This window comes from Rattus norvegicus, chromosome 1, assembly GCF_021556685.1.
Source record: "Rattus norvegicus strain SHRSP/BbbUtx chromosome 1, alternate assembly SHRSP_T2T, whole genome shotgun sequence".
Classification (NCBI taxonomy): domain Eukaryota; kingdom Metazoa; phylum Chordata; class Mammalia; order Rodentia; family Muridae; genus Rattus; species Rattus norvegicus.
Genome location: NC_141534.1, coordinates 87,315,803 through 87,334,961, shown reverse-complemented (window position 1 = coordinate 87,334,961; position 19,159 = coordinate 87,315,803). Strand labels below are relative to the sequence as shown.

Below are 19,159 nucleotides of genomic sequence, written 5' to 3'. Positions count from 1 at the left end.
AGATTTATCTGCAGATAGCCTACCAGTTTCCTTAGCCAGAGTAGTCCACTAGTTCCCAAGGAGTACTGAACTTGGGGACTGGAATAATGCAATGAGTGAAGGGAGTAATTTTAGAAGGGAAAGGTCTTTGAATCCAATAGAGAAGGGAAGTATTGCCACTATTTTGTATGTTTGTTTGTTTTGTTTTGATTTGTTTATTTTGTCTTTTTTGTTTTTGTTTTTGGTGCAGAACTAAGGATGAGACTTGGGCATGGGATCTAAAAAAGCAGAGGGAAAAGTGAAGGTCTGCTGTCAGCCCACCTGCTTCACTGAAAGTATTGAGAAAAATAAATATTGATAAAAATTAAAGTGCAACTAAACAAAAAAAGAAAACATGAAATTATCCCAAAATAATTTGAGCTCTTAGTGTCCTATCCCAGGAAGCAGAAAGATTACCTGTAAAAAAACCCAAAACCTTTCATTACAGTCTTTTTCCCATATGTAGAATTTTTTACTTAATCATCATGAAATTAAGTTTTCCCTAGGAAGGATCACTACCTAGCTGTCTGCTACACAGTAGTGCACATTCCCATTAGCCTCCTTTCTCACCATTTAATGTTCTCTTCACTTATTGTCATGATTGTTTCTTTTGTATGAAATATTAAGTGGAACTGTGGTAAATATGTAAAAACAAGTTTTAAGCCAAGAAATCTTCATGGCCCCATTAAAAGCATAATATTTGATGTTCAAAGATTTTTATTTGTAATGCCTATCTCCTACAAATAAACCAATTGCACTAATATACAGATATTGCAAAAATTGGGTATCTGAGGCAGAAAAAATATTAAATTTGATGCCCATGTGAGCTTCAACCTGAGATGCTTACTCAAAACAAAATCTCTCAGAATTACCCCAAGTAATTAATATTGACAACATTTTATGAAACTGTTTTAAAGCTGTATTGTTTACACTTAGCCTAAGCAAACAGTATTATCTGGTGTAAACATTAAACTATGCCTAGGTCTTTGTGCATGTTCTTCCACTTTCTTGGTCATTGTCTAACGGTATTTCTGTTAGTTTCTGTAAACATCTCAGGGCAGGTTAGATACAGTTGTACATACTTTCAATGCCAGGACTTGAAAGGAAAAGCCAGATAGATGGATCACTGATATCTGTGAGGTTGAGGAGTAGTGGTCTCCATACGAACTTTCACTGTATAAGACAAAGCTCCATATTGAGGCTTGTCTTTAAAAATATCTCAGTATACTTAGTGAGTTTATCAGCACAAACATTTTATAATGGCACTAAGGAGATGGAGGCCCAAGTGTCTGAAATTCATTATCATTATCCTCTACCAAGCAAGTTTAAGTTTAACCTTGGTTCTATGAGAACCTATCTCTAATATTTTCTCTTCCCTGAGAAGAAACCCACAACTTCTGTATTTCTCAATATATAAATGTTGTGTGTGTGTCTTACCTGCCTTTATTCCACTGCCTTTTCTAGCCTACAGCACAATCATGCTCACTCATTTTTTGATGCCCTTTCTTCATGTCCCTTTTTTCCTTCCCTATTTACAGATTCCTTATTTGCATCTGTTATCTCAGAGCTCTCTGTTTATCACATTCATTTCTGTTTCTTCTTCTATCAGGATACAATGGGAACCATAAAGAAGATATGTGACTTCCTGGGGAAAAAATTAGAGCCAGATGAGCTGGATTTGGTCCTCAAGTATAGTTCCTTCCAAGTCATGAAAGAAAATGACATGTCCAATTATAGCCTCCTGATGAAAAAATCAATTTTTACTGGTACTGGCCTCATGAGGAAAGGTAAAGAAATTGTCTATCATCAGAATATATTAAAGATTTGTTTTGCCAATGAATCTCTAAGAAAGTGTTGCAAATGTACAGAGAATCACTTCTCACCACTGAAAGCCTCTCCCAAATATTAAAGGTGAATATTTTTATGGAGAAGATGGGGGCATCAAACACTGTGAAAAGTTGATTTATTCTGGGAGATGACCTTAGGATTGAAGATAGTCATGTTCATTAACTTCAGTGAAAAAAAATATGAAAGTAATCATGTTTACATTAGGTATTGTAAAGTCCCTGTATCATAATCCTAAACTCTAAAATATAAAAATTACAATGAAGGAGACCAAATATATCTAAGATGACAACCACAGAACCACAAAAATTGCATTAACACCTGGAAAAGATATTGAACAGTTCAATAGTGCTGCCATAGAGTAGGGCAGAGTAGACAAGAAAAGGACTAAGAAAATTCTCTAGGGTTAAAACCTGATGGTATTAATTTATATGTATGACTGCTCTGTTTGTGCCAGAAGAGGGCATGAAATTTCATTACAGATGGTTGTGAGCCATCATGTGGTGACTGGGAATTGAACTAAGGAACTCAAGGAGAGTAGTCAGTGCTGATAACACCTGAACCATCTCAACATCCCCTTTCTTAAAATAAATGGAGTGAAACTTGAATCAATGTCAGTAAGTTTAGGGAATAGGAAAGGCTGCACAATCCATCCCTACCTACTAAATACAGTTCCTAACTAGAGTGATTAGACAACAAAAAATGGTCAAAGGAATACAAGTTGGAAAGGAAGAAGTTAAACTATTACTATTTGCAGATGATATGCTGGTATACTTAAGTGACAGCAAAAATTCCACCACAGAATTCCTAAACCTGATAAACAACTACAAAAAAGGGACTGGATAAAAAAAATTAACTCAAATAAAGAAGTACCCTTTCTCTATTGAAATGGTAAACAGGCAGAGAAAGAAGGTAGGAAAATAACACCATTTTCAATAGTCACAAGCAATATAAAATATCTTGGTGTGAATCTATAGAACAAGAACTTCAAGTCTGTGAAAAAGAAAATTGAATATCTCAAAAGAGGGAAAGTTCTGCCATGTTCATGGATTGGCAGAATAAATATAATAAAAATGGCTATCTTGCAGAAAGACTCTACACATTCAATGCAATCCCCATGAAAATTCCAACTCTATTCTTCAAAGCATTAGAAAGATCCATTTTCAAAATCATTCGGAATAATAAAACCAGGATAGGAAAAACTATTCTCAACAATAAAAGACCATCTGGTGGAATCAACATCCCTGTCCTCAAAATTTACTACAGAACAATCATGATAAAAACTGAATTGTATTAGAACAAAGACAGATATGTAGGGCATGAAATATAATTGGAGATGCAGAAATGAACCCACACAACTATTGTCACTTTATCTTTGACAAAGGAACTGAAACCCTCAGGTGGAAAAATGACAGCATTTTCAACAAATGGTGCTAGTTTAACTGGAGATCAGAATATACAAGAATGCAAATCAATCCATTCTTACATTCTTGTACAAAGCTTAAGCCCAAGTGGATGAAGGACATACACATAAAATCAGATACACTGAAACTAACTGAAAAGAAAGTGAGGAAACCCTCAAACACTTGGGCAAAGGAAGAAATTTCCTGAACATTACACCAATAGCTTATGCTCTGAGATCAAGAGTCAACAAATGGGACCTCATAAAATTGCATATATTCTGTAAGGAAAAGAGCACTGTCAATAGGACAAAGAGGTAACCAATAAATTGGGAAAAGATCTTTACCAATCCTACATCTGATAGAGGGCTAATATCTAATATATACAAAGAACTCAAAAAGTTAGACTCCAAAGAATCAAATACCTATTAAAAATGGGGTACAGGGCTAAGCCAAGAATTCTTAGCTGAAGAATATTGAATGGCCATGAAACAACTAAAGAAATCTAAAATATCCTTTGCCATCAGGGAAATGCAAATCAAAACAACCCTGAGATACCACCTCACACTACTCAGGATGGCTAAGATCAAAATCTCATGTGAGAGTACATGCTGGTAAGGATGTGGAGAAATAGGAACACTCCACCATTGTTGGTGGGAGTGCAAGCTGGTACAAGCACTCTGGAAATCAATCTGGTGGTTCCTCAGAAAATTGGACATAGTACTAACTGAAGACCCAGTTATACCACTCCTGGGCATATACCTAAAAGATGTTCCAATATATAACAAGAAGACATTCTCCACTATGTTCATAGCAGCCTTATTTATAATAGCCAGAAGCTAGAAAGAACCAAGATGTCCTTGAACAGAGAAATGGATACGGAAAATGTGGTATACTTATGTAATGGAGTATTACTCAGCATATTAAAAAGTGACTTCATGAAATTCTTAGGCAAATGGATGGATCTAGAAAATATCTTCGTGAGTGAGGTAACCCAATCACAAAAAACACATATGATGCACACCCACTAATAAGTTTATATAAGCCAAAAAGATCAGAATAACAATGATATAATTCAAAGACCATATGAAGCTATAGAAGAAGGAAGACCTAAGTGTGTCTTATCCAGTCCTTGACAGAAGGGGGAACATAGTACTCAACAAGAGGAAACATGAAGTCAAGTTGTGGAGCAGGTACTGAAGGAAAGTCCAGCAAGTGTCTGCCCCACCTGGGGATCCATCCCATTTATAGTCATCAAACCTAGACATTATTGCTAATGCCAAGAAGTGCTGGCTGAAAGGAGCCAGATATAGCTGTCTCCTGAGAGCCTCTGCCAGAGCCTGACAAATACAGAGGCAGATTCTGACACCCAACCATTGGACTGAAAACAGGGTACTCAACTAAGGAGTTAGACAAATAATTGAACAAGCAGAACAGGCTTGTCACTCCATAGTAAGAACAACAATATCAACCATGCAGAGCTGCCAGGTACTAAACCACCAAAGATTACACATGGAATGACCCATGACTCGAGAGGCATATCAAGCAGAGGATGGCCTTGTTGAGCAACAATGGCAGGAGAGGCCCTTGGTTTTGTGAAGGCTCAAAGCCCTATTGTAGGGGAATGTCAATGCTGGGAGTCATGATTTGGTTAGAGGGTGGAGAGGCACCCTCAGACGGGCAAGAGTAGCAGGTAATGGGTTATGGGGTTTCTGGAATGAAAACTGTGAATGGGAACTACATTTGAAATGTAAAAAGAAAATATCCAATAAAAATCTGACAGCATTTGTCAACCTATGTTTGATTACTTTATGTTCATTACCCTTTTCTTTTTTTGAATTGTCTCTCCTGGATGGGGAATTTCAACTCTCTTTATGTCTCTGCCATCTCTGTATTCTGGGAGAATATTGTGTGTGTCATTTCATAGTTGTTCAGGTAAGGTATGACTTTGCCAGAATGAATCAGACCTTGAGACTTACCCAGACTTGATTAGGTAGTGATAGATGACATGAAACTCAGAGTAGAAGAAAAAGGGTGCCAGTAATCAGATATTTAACAATGAATATGAACATCAGCATAAGCAAAGGAAGTAAGAGTTATGGATTTCATTTTTCCCATAATTTAAATGCATCAGCCTTTACTGTCACTCCTTTTCTGTTCCAGCATGAGATTTGGCTACTAGCAATATAAGGATATCAGGATTTTTCATAGACAAAATGAAATCAAGTACTTACCATATTGTATTTAATCTGATACACTTATAGCCCCATGTTAGGAAATTCTGACTCAAAATTAAGCATGATATCTCACCACTCACTACAAGAGAATGGGTATCTATACAGTAAAGATTAAGGCCTCTGTAAGAATACACTGGTGTTGCCATATGACTTCATACCTCTGCACTCCAGTCAGTGGAGACATATTTCTCTGTACTAGAACTGAAGGTTTGACCTAAAAGAAGTAGTCTGTTCTTACGTTTCCTACAATGAATCAGAATTTGGCAGAGGTAAAACAGTATATGAACATACAATTATGTAATTAAATACCTATAAAATCAAGAAGCTCTGCTAATATCAAAGGGATAAGGAAACTAACAAGCATATGCTTTAGCAGAGACACATCAGAGGAGATGGACGAGAATTTAAGACAAAATTCTATAAGGACAATTATTATTTCTTCTTTTCCAGGAAGTTTCTTCTAGGATGAGACCACACATGGATTTAATCTCTTCCAAATGTACATAATATTTGTCATGCGGGATAGATTATAGGAACAATACATACATACATACATACATACATACATGCATGCATGCATAAAATCAGTAATTATAATACAGTTCTGACAAAACACTTGTTCAAACTTCATAATATTTTTTGTATTTTAATTTTCCTAGTGATTATTGTTAGATATTTTTGCATTTGAAAACAACTATTATTTGGGAGGATTCTTTTTCTTTTTTTTTTAATTCACGTTAGGGAATGCTTTAATTTTACTAACCACTCCACAGATGACCTCATTATCAAATAAGAAAACAGTCACAGAGAAGTAAGTTAACCAGTATTCTCTCACATAAGAAACACATCACAACTACGGAATGGCACCCCAATCTTTTGCATTTGCTATGCCTTTTTTTCATTTTTTTATTAACTTGAGTATTTCTTATTTACATTTCGAATGTTATTCCCTTTCCCGGTTTCCGGGCCAACATCCCCCTAACCCCTCCCCCTCCCCTTCTTTATGTGTGTTCCCCTCCCCATCCCCCCCATTACCGCCCTCCCCGCAACAATCACGTTCACTGGGGGTTCAGTCTTAGCAGGACCAAGGCCTTCCCCTTCCACTGGTGATCTTACTAGGCTATTCATTGCTACCTATGAGGTCAGAGTCCAGGGTCAGTCCGTGTATAGTCTTTGGGTAGTGGCTTAGTCCCTGGAAGCTCTGGTTGCTTGGCATTGTTGTTCATATGGGGTCTTGAGCCCCTTCAAGCTCTTCCAGTTCTTTCTCTGATTCCTTCAACGGGGGTCCCATTCTCAGTTCAGTGGTTTGCTGCTGGCATTCGCCAATGTATTTTCTGTATTCTGGCTGTTTCTCTCAGGAGAGATCTACATCCGGCTCCTGTCGGCCTGCACTTCTTTGCTTCATCCATCTTGTCTAATTGGGTGGCTGTATATGTATGGGCCACATGTGGTACAGGCTCTGAATGGGTGTTCCTTCTGTCTCTGTTTTAATCTTTGCCTCTCTATTCCTTGCCAAGGGTATTCTTGTTCCCCTTTTAAAGAAGGAGTGAAGCATTCACATTTTGATCATCTGTCTTGAGTTTCATGTGTTGTATGCATCTAGGGTAATTAAAGCATTTGGGCTAATAACCACTTATCAATGAGTGCATACCATGTGAGTTTCTCTGTGATTGGGTTACCTCATTCAGGATGATATTTTCCAGTTCCATCCATTTGCCTATGAATTTCATAAAGGCACTGTTTTTGTTAGCTGAGTAATATTCCATTGTGTAGATGTACCACATTTTTTGTATCCATTATTCTGTTGAAGGACTTCTGGGTTCTTTCCAGCTTCTGGCTATTATAAATAAGGCTGCTATGAACATAGTGGAGCACGTGTCTTTTTTATATGTTGGGGCATCTTTTGGGTATATGCCCAAGAGAGGTATAGCTCGGTCCTCAGGTAGTTCAATGTCCAATATTCTGAGGGACCTCCAGACTGATTTCCAGAATGGTTGTACCAGTCTGCAATCCCACCAAAAATGGAGGAGTGTTCCTCTTTCTCCATATCCTCTCCAGCATCTGCTGTCACCTGAGTTTTTGATCTTAGCCATTCTCACTGGTGTGAGGTGAAATCTCAGGGTTGTTTTGATTTGCATTTCCCTTATTACTAAAGATTTTGAACATTTCTTTAGGTAGTTCTCAGTCATTTGGCATTCCTCAGCTGTGAATTCTTTGTTTAGCTCTGAACCCCATTTTTAATAGGGTTATTTGTCTCCCTGCGGTCTAACTTCTTGAGTTCTTAGTATATTTTGGATATAAGGCCTCTATCAGTTGTAGGATTGGTAAAGATCTTTTCCCAATCTGTTGGTTGCCGTTTTGTCCTAACCACAGTGTCCTTTGCCTTACAGAAGCTTTGCAGTTTTATGAGATCCCATTTTCGATTCTTGATCTTAGAGCATAAGCCATTGGTGTTTTGTTCAGGAAATTTTTTTCCAGTGCCCATGTGTTTCAGATGCTTCCCTAGTTTTTCTTCTATTAGTTTAGTGTATCTGGTTTGATGTGGAGGTCCTTGATCCACTTGGACTTAAGCTTTGTACAGGGTGATAAGCATGGATCGATCTGCCTTCTTCTGCATGTTGACCTCCAGTCGAACCAGCACCATTTGCTGAAAATGCTATCTTTTTTCCATTGGATGGTTTTGGCTCCTTTGTCAAAATCAAGTGACCAGAGGTGTGTGGGTTCATTACTGGGTCTTCAATTCTATTCCATTGGTCTATCTTTCTGTCTCTGTACCAATACCATGCAGTTTTTTTATCACTATTTCTCTGTAATACTGCTTGAGTTCAGGGATAGTGATTCCCCCTGAAGTCCTTTTATTTTTGAGGGTAGTTTTAGCTAGCCTGGGTTTTTTGTTATTCCAGATGAATTTGCTAATTGTTCTGTCTAACTCTTTGAAGAATTGGATTGGTATTTTGATGGTGATTGCATTGAATCTGTACATTGCTTTTGATAAAATGGCCATTTTTACTATATTAATCCTGCCGATCCATGAGCATGGGAGATCTTTCCATCTTCTGAGTTCTTCTTCAATTTCTTTCTTCAGAGTCTTGAAGTTCATATAGTACAGATCTTTTACTTGCTTGGTTAAAGTCACAACGAGGTACTTTATATTATTTGGGACTATTATGAAGGGTGTCGTTTCCCTAATTTCTTTCGAGGCTTGTTTCTCTTTTGTGTAGAGGAAGGCTACTGAGTTATTTGACTTAATTTTATACCCAGCTACTTTGCGTGAATTTGTTTATCAGTTTTAGTAGTTCTCTGGAGGAACTTTTGGCATCACTTAAATATACTATCATATCAAATGCAAATAGTGATATTTTGACTTCTTCTTTTCCAATCTGTATCCCCTTGATCTCCTTTTGTTGTCTGATTGCTCTGGCTAGAACTTCAAGAACTATATTGAATAAGTAGGAAGAGTGTGGGCAGCCTTGTCTAGTCCCTGATTTTAGTGGGATTGCTTCAAATTTCTCTCCATTTAGTTTAATGTTAGCAACTGGTTTGCTGTATATGGCTTTTACTATGTTTAGGTATGGGCCTTGTATTCCTATTCTTTCCAGGATTTTTAGCATGAAGCGGTGTTGAATTTTGTCAAATGCTTTCTCAGCATCTAATGAAATGATCATGTGGTTTTGTTCTTTCAGTTTATTTATATAATGGATCACGTTGATGGTTTTCCATATATTAAACCATCCCTGCATGCCTGAGATGAAGCCTACTTGATCATGGTGGATGATTGTTTTGATGTGCTCTTGGATTCGGTTTCCCAGAATTTTGTTGAGTATTTTTGCGTCGATATTCATAAGGGAAATTGGTCTGCAGTTCTCTTTCATTGTTGGGTCTTTGTGTTTGGGTTTAGGTATAAGAGCAATTGTGGCTTCATAGAAGGAATTCGGTAGTGCTCCATCCGTTTCAATTTTGTGGAATAGTTTGGATAGTATTGGTATGAATCCTTCTATGAAGGTGTGATAGAATTCTGCAGTAAACCAGTCTGGACCTGGGCACTTTTTGGTTGGGAGACTTTTAATGACTGCTTCTAATTCGTTAGGAGTTATCGGGTTGTTTAAATGATTTATCTGTTCCTGATTAACTTCAGTACCTGGTATCTGTCTAGGAAAATGTCCATTTCCTCCAGATTTTCAAGTTTTTTTGAATATAGGCTTTTATAGTAACATCTGATGATCTTTGAATTTCCTCTGATTCTGTAGTTATGTCTCCCTTTTCATTTCTGATTTTGTTAATTTGGACGCACTCTCTGTGTCCTCTCGTTAGTCTGGCTAAGGGTTTATCTATCTTGTTGATTTTCTCAAAGTACCAACTTTTGGTTCTGTTGATTTTTTCTATGGTCCTTTTTGTTTCTACTTGGTTGATTTCAGCTCTAAGTTTGATTATTTCCTGCCTTCTACTTCTCCTGGGTGTATTTGCTTCTTTTTGTTCTAAAGCTTTTAGGTGTGCTGTGAAGCTGCTGACATATGGTCTCTCCTGTTTCTTTCTGCAGCCACTCAGCGCTATGAGTTTTCCTCTTAGCACAGCTTTCATTGTGTCCCATAAGTTTGGGTGTGTTGTACCTACATTTTCATTAAATTCTAAGAAGTCTTTAATTTCTTTCTTTATTTCTTCCTTGACCAGTTATCTTTGAGTAGAGCATTGTTCAACTTCCACGTATATGTGGGTGTTCTTCCCTTATTGTTATTGAAGACCAGGTTTAACCCGTGGTGGTCTGATAGCACTCATGGGATTATTTCTATCTTTCTGTACCTGTTAAGGCCCGGTTTTTTTTTTTTTACCAATTATATGGTCAATTTTGGAGAAAGTACCATGAGGTGCTGAGAAGAATATATATCCTTTTGCTTAGGATAGAATGTTCTATAAATATCTGTTAAGTCCATTTGGTTCATGACTTCTCTTAGTCTGTCTACGTCTCTGTTTATTTTCTGTTTCCATGACCTGTCCGATGATGAGAGTGGGGTGTTGAAATCTCCTACTATTATTGTGTGAGGTGCAAGGTGTGTTTTGAGCTTTAGTAAGGTTTCTTTTACGTATGTAGGTGCTCTCGTATTTGGGGCATAGATATTTAGGACTGAGAGTTTATCTTGGTTGATTTTTCCTTTGATGAATATGAAGTGTCCTTCCTTATCTTTTTTGATGACTTTTAGGTAAAAATTGATTTTATTTGATATTAGAATTGCTACTCCAGCTTGCTTCTTCCGACCATTTGCTTAGAAATTAGTTTTCCAGCCTTTCACTCTGAGGTAGTGTCTGTTTTTGTCTCTGAGGTGTGTTTCCTGTAGGCAGCAGAATGCAGGGTCCTCATTGCGTATCCAGTTTGTTAATCTATGTCTTTGTATTGTGAAGTTGAGACCATTGATGTTGAGAGATATTAAGGAATAGTGATTATTGCTTCCTGTTATATTCATATTGGTATGTGAGGTTATGTTTGTGTGCTTTTCTTCTATCTTTTTTTTTTTTGTTGCTAAGACGATTAGTTTCTTGCTTTTTCTAGGGTGTTGCTTGCCTCCTTATGTTGGGCTTTACCACTCATTATCCTTTGTAGTACTGGATTTGTAGAAAGATACTTTGTAAATTCGGTTTTGTCATGGAATATCTTGGTTTCTCCATTTATTTCAATTGAGAATTTTGCAGAATACAGTAACCTGGGCTGGCATTTGTGTTCTCTTAGGGTCTGTATGACATCTGTCCAGGATCTTCTGGCTTTCATAGTCTCTGGCCCAAAGTCTTGTGTGATTCTGATAGGTCTGACTTCATATGTTACTTTACCTTTTTCCCTTACTGCTTTTAATATTCTTTCTTTATTTTGTGCATTTGGTGTTTTGACTATTATGTGACAGGAGGATTTTCTTTTCTGGTCCAATCTATTTGGAGTTCTGTAGGCTACTTGTATGCTTATGGGCATCTCTTTCTTTAGGTTAGGGAAGTTTCCTTCTATGATTTTGTTGAATATATTTACTGATCCTTTGAGCTGGGAGTCTTCAGTCTCCTCTATTCCTATTATCCTTAGGTTTGATCTTCTCATTGAGTCCTAGATTTCCTGTATGTTTTGGATCAGTAGCCTTTTCTGCTTTACATTATCTTTGACAGTTGTGTCATTGATTTCTATGGAATCTTCTGCTTCTGAGATTCCCTTTTCTATCTCTTGTATTCTGTTGGTGATGCTTGTATTTACAGCTCCTTGTCTCTTCCTTTACTTTTCTATATCCAGGGTTGTTTCCCTTTGTGATTTCTTTATTGCTTCTATTTCCATTTTTAATTCGTTCAACTGTTTGATTGTGTTTTCCTGGAATTCTTTCAGGGATTTTGTGATTCCTCTCTATAGGCTTCTACTTGTTTACTTATGTTTTTCTGCGTTTCTCTAAGGGAGTTCTTCATGTCTTTCTTGAAGTCCTCTAGCATCATGATCAAATATGATTTTGAATCTAGATCTTGCTTTTCTGGTGTGTTTGTATATTCAGTGTTTGATTTGTTGGGAAAATTGGCCTCTGATGATGCCATGTAGTCTCGGTTTCTGTTGCTTGAGTTCCTGTGCTTGCCTCTCGCTATCAGATTATCTCTGGTGTTACTTTGTTCTGCTATTTCTGACATTGGTTAGACTGTCCTATAAGCCTGTGTGTCAGGAGTGCTGTAGACCTGTTTTCCTGTTTTCTTTCAGCAAGTTATTGAAACAGAGTGTTCTGCTTTCGGGCATGTAATTTTTCCTATCTACATGTCTTTGGCTGTTCCTCTGGGCCTGTGTCCTGAGTTCACCAGGCAGGTCACTTGGAGCAGAAAAGTTGGTCTTAACTGTGGTCCCGAGGCTCAAGTTTGCTCTTGGGGTGTTGCTTATGAGCTCTCTGTGAGGGCAGCAACCAGGAGGACCTGGGCCACCCTTTTCGGGAGCCCCTGTGCACCAGGGTCCCAGATGGCGTTTGGTGTTTTCCTCTGGAGTCAGAAATGTGGGCAGAGTGTTGTCTCTTCTGGCTTCCCAGGCATGTCTGCCTCTCTGAAGGTTTAGCTCTCCCTCCCATAGTATTTGGGTGTAGCGAAATGTTTATCTGGTTGGTCCCTTCAGTTTCCGGTGGTTTCTCAGGTACAGGGGACCTGCTGCTCCCGTGCTCTTATGTCGGGATTATCTTTCTTAAAAGAGTGTGATGCATATCTAGTAAGCCATGAACCTGGAAACCATTTTACTAATTGGGGATACCAAATTCACTACCAACCTGCTTCACTACCTTATTATAGTGGAAAATGAAATGGATATGACTGGAAACAATTTTGAAAGGAAAGAGTATGTAAACATAATATTTGTCTTCACAATTCCTATACCAGATTGGTATCATTTTTGAATCATCCAAGTATGAGCAAATCAAATATTAATTCTAAACCCAATTTCATTATTTACCATTAGATAACCTAATTCCCTAAATCATAAATCATTAAAATGCTTTATTAAATATTAGACTTGCCTTAGCTTGAAAGAATTCACTAGGCCAATTTCCCCATATCCTTTAATTCTTCTTCTTGAGACACAAGTAAAATATATTTTATTGCCTGTAGAGGACTGCGTTGTCTGCCTTATTCAGTAGGCTCTTTCATTCAAGCTGATGAGATGAGTCTGGTTTTAGCCTCCAAACAGTACTTTTCCATATGCAATTGTAGTCTCTGTGATTTCATAATTATATACTGCAGGAAATGCAGATTAGAGATATGTTCACCATGATTGAAACCCTGTTGGTTTGACAAGACTTTTGTAAAGGCAATGACATAATCGGGACATGTGTAAGAAGTATCTTCTGGTAAACCTCAAAAGTCCCAGCCCTTATTACTTTACAGTGCATGTTATTCTAGAAAGTACTAGGGCTATTAATCGTTTTCACTTGTATCTTCAGAAGATCTTAATCAGAGACAGAAAGGGAAGATGACCTACAGCGAGAGAAAGAAGCTTGCCATGTGCAGGTCAAAAAGAAAAGCCTACAATGGTCTGAACAAATCACCATGATATGAGATCTGCAGCCTCCAGAACTATGAGGAAGTTCCTTTTCAACAAGAATTAAGCTACCATATGTTTGGCTTACCCTGCCATCTGAGGCACACAGTTTGGTGGAGATTTTTAGAAAAATTAATGAAAATAACTGTCCATCTGTAAGTAACAGAGGATTTTGACATAGGTGGACTTAGAACTCCATGTGCGTACCTCCAAAGATGTGGTTTTCTCAGATAGACTCTTTTATTCTATTGTGAAACCAAATAAAATTTATTGAGTTGATTTGTTGAGATGTTGTAGTCCAGCATCTATCTGGTTTGGCTTATCAGGATCCAGACATGCTATGGAAATCAATAAGGAAACATGGTCTAATAATGAATAATGTAAGAAACCTGAGAGTAGCAATGGATACTGATGGGACTCCATCTAATCAGAAGACATTTTACATTCATATTAGTTAATGGTATATTGTTTGAATATGCTGCATTAGTGATTTACATTTTAATGAATTCTTAATATGTTCTTTAATACAGCCCACAGGGGAATTAAAATTAACTTATGTGATACTAAAGAAAGAAAGTAATGTGTTGAAAAAAAGCATGACTTCTCCTGTCAATCTTTTTAGATTCAATTCCACATCCATCACTATCACACTGGGTAAAATCTCAAAGACTAATTTTTCCTCATCATCAAAGTTTGAGAACTGCCTATGCCTTTCTCTCACATTCATGAATTCATTAAAAAATTCCACCCTAGGGTTGGGGATTTAGCTCAGCGGTAGAGCGCTTGCCTAACAAGTGCAAGGCCCTGGGTTTGGTCCCCAGCTCCAAAAAAAAAGAAAATCCACCCTAGTATGTCCTATATATCTGGCATTTTTTTGTGAAATGAACCATTTAGTAATTTAAGATACACTTGGTTTTGAAATATATTAGATACATATTCTGTGTATATATTTAAAGCAGAAATGCATGGAACACATCACAGTGCCAAAGCCAGGAAATACAGAAAGGATGGGGGCTGCTGGGTTGTAAATAGATGAAAGATGGTATGAGAATTTTACCACTTCATTAATAAGGAACAAGATGCAATTATATGAAAGATTTTATGCCTCTGGGGTAAAGAAAGACACAACACAGCATGGCCAGTTGGACAATCTCTAATGCTAACTCTAAAGACCTTCTGTAATGGAGTGTTGAAAACCAATGTGTGGTCAGAAAAGACAGTGCTACAAAGGTTTGGGGCTGAAATTATGTAGATATTCATGCATCACAAAACAACATGGCTGAGTGAAACAGAAGTCCTGCAATGTTGTCAGTTGGGAGTGGCTGGGTCACCTGTATCTTGTGGGAAAATCAAGACAGCTGAAATCCTGCTCATAACTATATATGCAGCTCTCATGTGAACTCTCTCTCTCTCTCTCTCTCTCTCTCTCTCTCTCTCTCTCACACACACACACACACACACACGCACACACACACACAAGAGTATCTTTTTTAAGATATTATTTGAAAGTTGCTTGCATGCTGTGAAGAATTTCTATATGTATAACACTAAAATATAGACAGCAAAATTGAAGTCTGTTTGGATAATAGAGATGATAAACAAACACTGTTGAGTTGTACAATATGATAGAAACTGATTTGATGGGAAGTAGGGATAATCTGGATAAGTAAAAAGATCAGGTCAGTGTTGCTGCTCTTAGAATGTCTAGCATATAGGTTTGGTGAGGAAAAGGTAGGACATAATTTCCAGAGAGGGAGAAATATATATATATTATATAATGATTTCAGAGATTAATTAGGTTTCTATAGAAAATGGTAGTTTGCTTTATTAACTGTGTGGTCTTTATCAAACAGATAGTAAGAGCATATGATGGGAGGATCTAGAGCCGTGTAAGTCCATTATTAACCCACATTTTTGTGTGCTTCCCATTTTTAGGCACTGTTGGGGACTGGAAGAATCACTTCACTGTATCCCAAGCTGAAGCCTTTGATAAAGTGTTTCAGGAGAAAATGGCCGGTTTCCCTCCAGGGATGTTCCCATGGGAATAAAATTTCAAAAGTTTTAAATATTTTATGAACATTGATATTTATGTTTCTGTTGTTCTATGTCTGAATAACTGAATGTGGTCATCGAATAAATCCTGTTCTGGTATTGTGAAAGTGATTTTTTAAAAGAGTGTATTACTAATACTAGTAATATCAACAATGGTGGTGGTGATGGTGGTGGTGATGGTGGTGGTGAAGGTGGTGGTGATGGTGGTCATAGTGGTGGTGGTGGGTGTACCTTTCAGTTTGCAGTGCCTTCAGAGGCCAGATGTTTGCAGTGGTAATAGGGACCTGCAGTTTCATGAAGCTGTAAACTTCCTGTTTCGGGTACTAGAACTGATCTCAGGTTCTCTGCCTAAGCAATACAGTACTAGTAGTATATTTCCATTTTTGATAGTCATCTCTTTAGCCTAGAATTATGGAGTCTTGAGTCATCAAATATTTGCTCCTTTTGTTAATGTATTGTAGCATATTACAATTTACTTACTAGAATTCCAGCTTTAAAACATTTTCTTTTCATTCATAAGTAATTTATTTGGGGTTTTATTTACTGAGAATGGACATGACAAAAGATTCTCAGTGTGATGCTATGGAAATTAAACAAGTATTACTCAGTATTTATGTATTTATCATACTTTGCACAAGTATCACCTTAAGTTGTTCTGAAGAAACATGTATATATACATTCTTAGTTTTTTCTTTTTCTCTTTTCTTCACTTATTCATTTAATTATTTATTCACTTTACCTGCTGGTTGCAGCCATCTCTTCTCCTCTCATCCCACACTGATAACTTCCTCTCTCTGACTAATCTTCTCTTCTTCTCAAGGAAGGGGGGCCCTCCCATCAACTCTCACAGGAATGAACCCACCATGGCACATCAAATCACACCAGGACTCAGTTCATCCTCTCCTACTGAGTCCAGAGAAAGCAGCCCAACTATGGGAAAGGGATCCAAAGGCAGACAACAGAGTCCAGTCAAAGACATCCCCTGCTTCATTTGATCTTCATGAGACTCACATGAAGACTAAGATTCATAACAGCCACATACTTGTAGGCAGCCTACGTCCAATTAGTGCATACTCTTTGGATAGTGGTTCACTCTCTGCAAGCCAACATAGGCCCAGGTTACTTTCCTCTGTAGGTCTTCTTCTGGTGATCTTGACCACTGCAGCTCCTTCCACAATTCTTCCTTAAGACTCCAAGAGCTCTGTCTAATGTTTGGATGTGGTTCTTTGTCTGTTTTTACCAAATAATGGATAAAACCTCGAAGATAGCATATACTATAGGCTCTTATTTGCATGAATAGAAGTGCATCATTAAATAGTATCAAGGATTTGCTATGTGCCCTATGGTGGTAGTGTTGTAAAATTATAAAAAGTACTGTCTTTTACCCCCACTAGGTCCAGAACTGCTGTGCCCAAGATATCTATTAGACTATAATCAATCTTCAATCCTGTCAGAAATCTGAGAATGACCAAATATTTATACGGATAGGAAGCCTAACATGGCTTCTAGAACTGACAGGTTGTAGAGACAAATCTCCACTGGCACAGTCTTTTGTTTGTAACATGTAAGCAGAAGTCTTCAACCTTCTGGCCCAAAATCAACCAATAGATGCTTGAAATGTAAATATTATGAAGCACTGATAATTCTGGCTTGGCAAAATCATCAGTTAACTATTCTGCATAAGGTGTCCCTTTCAGGCAGTATTAGTCTGCAGACGAAAGAGGTAGTTTCTGTCCAGTGGTTGCCTAGCCAAAAAGTACAGCCTCACCTGGAGATAGAGATGGTCAATTTCTTCATTAAATCTGCCAAAGGAGAACTGTTTGAAGCAAACATGTCTATAGAAAAGATAAATAACTAAATCTCATATTTTGTGGAATTTTGATGTTTTTGAAAACTGTCGATCTATATAAGGTAATCTGGAGTGTTGTCCATTAACTACCTATTATCTTGAAAGTATTCTAACAAATTTAGAGCCATGGATTTGCTATTTGGCCCTTAACTCACATATGTAATCAACTCAGGAGTTTGTAATTGCATTAGGCAAGGACTGGGTTTGAATCTTGTACTTTTAAACTTTTTTAACAAATAAATTCTAAACCAAAGCCAAGATATTATTTTAGATTAGTTACCAAATGAGATTATGACTGTACAACTCAGTATAGTTAATTCCGGTTAAATTACAACAATTCCTAAATTCCTCATACAAACAACCTTGGAATAATCACTTTAAGGCCCCCAAAAGTCCAGAGAACTGGGGCAATGACTTTTCTATTACTTCTTCAAGCTGGCATGGGCATTGAGAGATCCTTGAGGGTAGGTGGTAGGAAGAATGAAGCAAATGATGTAGCCGGATGTGTCCTGTTTGGACCCAGCTGAAAATCCTTGAGACCAGGAATCCAAGGAGGCACCCTCTGCAAAATACCAATCTCAAGACAAATGTTTAGAATCATGATATCTTTTTTGTTTTATTCTCTTAACTCTAGGTTTTTGGGCTGTCTGCCTCTCTCAAATCTGAAGAGTATGAATCTTTGAAGTTTCCAGACCTAATCACACTTTTTAAAAACACAAAATCAAAACATTTTCCCCAGAATACTGTGCTCCTCCGTCTGTAATGAGAAAAGCTTGTGTCTTGTACTCTCTCCCAGAGTAATAATATAACCAGAAAACTCAAAGTCACACCCATTATGAAGATTAAGCTGTTAGCTAGATTCCCTTAAGAAAAGGAAGTAAGCTAAACAATAGTGTTAAACAATGAGCCTGATAGACTTTTGTCACCTGTCTTATCAGGAAATTAACCCAAAATTCCCATGGAGTCCACATTAAGAGAACTTGAGCTTCCTGTTGTGATGAATATAAAAAATAACTTCAAACCTTCACTAGCTACATCAAGGTGCCAAATGGGCTTTGGTGTGATAATTTATGAAACAAACTAAACACCTTCTACCAATTCCAAAATCAATAAGCAACTTATCAAACCAGAATTTTAGCCCAAAATATATCAATCTGTCAAGCTCTCTTCCCCAAGCCACAGATTTTTATTTAATCCTAATAACTTGTAAATATCACAATAATCTACTTGGAGTCTGACTAATTCTCCTTATCTAAGTTGGTAACCCTGGGGAAAAAAAATCTCTGTATGATCTAGCTAATCACTGTACTCTCTTCTCAAAAAGAAACTTAAATCACATTTTAATAATACCTGCCATTAAGAAGTAGCTTGTCTAACTAGGATTTCAACTAAAAATTCCCATGGAGTCCATGTTAAGAGGAATATGAGTGTCCTGAAAGGCTATTTAAAAAGCAGTTTTTATCTCTAACTCTCTGAGCTGTAACTACTTATCACACAGCAGGGAACCTACAACCTTCTAACCCAGGCTGTTTCCATTTCTTTATGTTCCCACTCTGGAGACATCACATGACTCAACATGGTGCTGGCATCCTCTTAGAAATTAAAACTTTCTCTCAACTCTTAGGATTACTAGTGGATTCTTGCCCAACATTTTGACACGCTGTCTTTTGAAAAATTGTAAAAAAAAAAAAAAAAAAGGATGTCTTTTACCCCCACTAGGTCCAGCATTGCAGTGCCC

The 19,159-nt window shown here is 37.4% G+C and overlaps 1 protein-coding gene across 3 annotated transcripts in view; it reads left to right on the top strand.

Annotated features, from left to right (window-relative positions):
• The window catches only part of LOC120099768 (sulfotransferase 2A1-like), a 56,990-nt gene extending 41,311 nt beyond the window's left edge, over nucleotides 1-15,679 (top strand). Inside the window, exons 5-6 of one of the 3 annotated variants that reach the window (XM_087606705.1) lie at nucleotides 1,628-1,805; nucleotides 15,456-15,679. In XM_087606705.1, coding sequence (XP_087462831.1) covers nucleotides 1,628-1,805; nucleotides 15,456-15,568 — 291 coding nt within the window. In that variant the 3' untranslated portion in view covers nucleotides 15,569-15,679. Of the gene's footprint in view, nucleotides 1-1,627; nucleotides 5,059-15,455 lie in introns of those variants that run through there. The other 2 variants (XM_087606706.1, XM_087606700.1) reach the window with 2 other exon arrangements.
• Nucleotides 15,680-19,159: the final 3,480 nt, after the last annotated feature.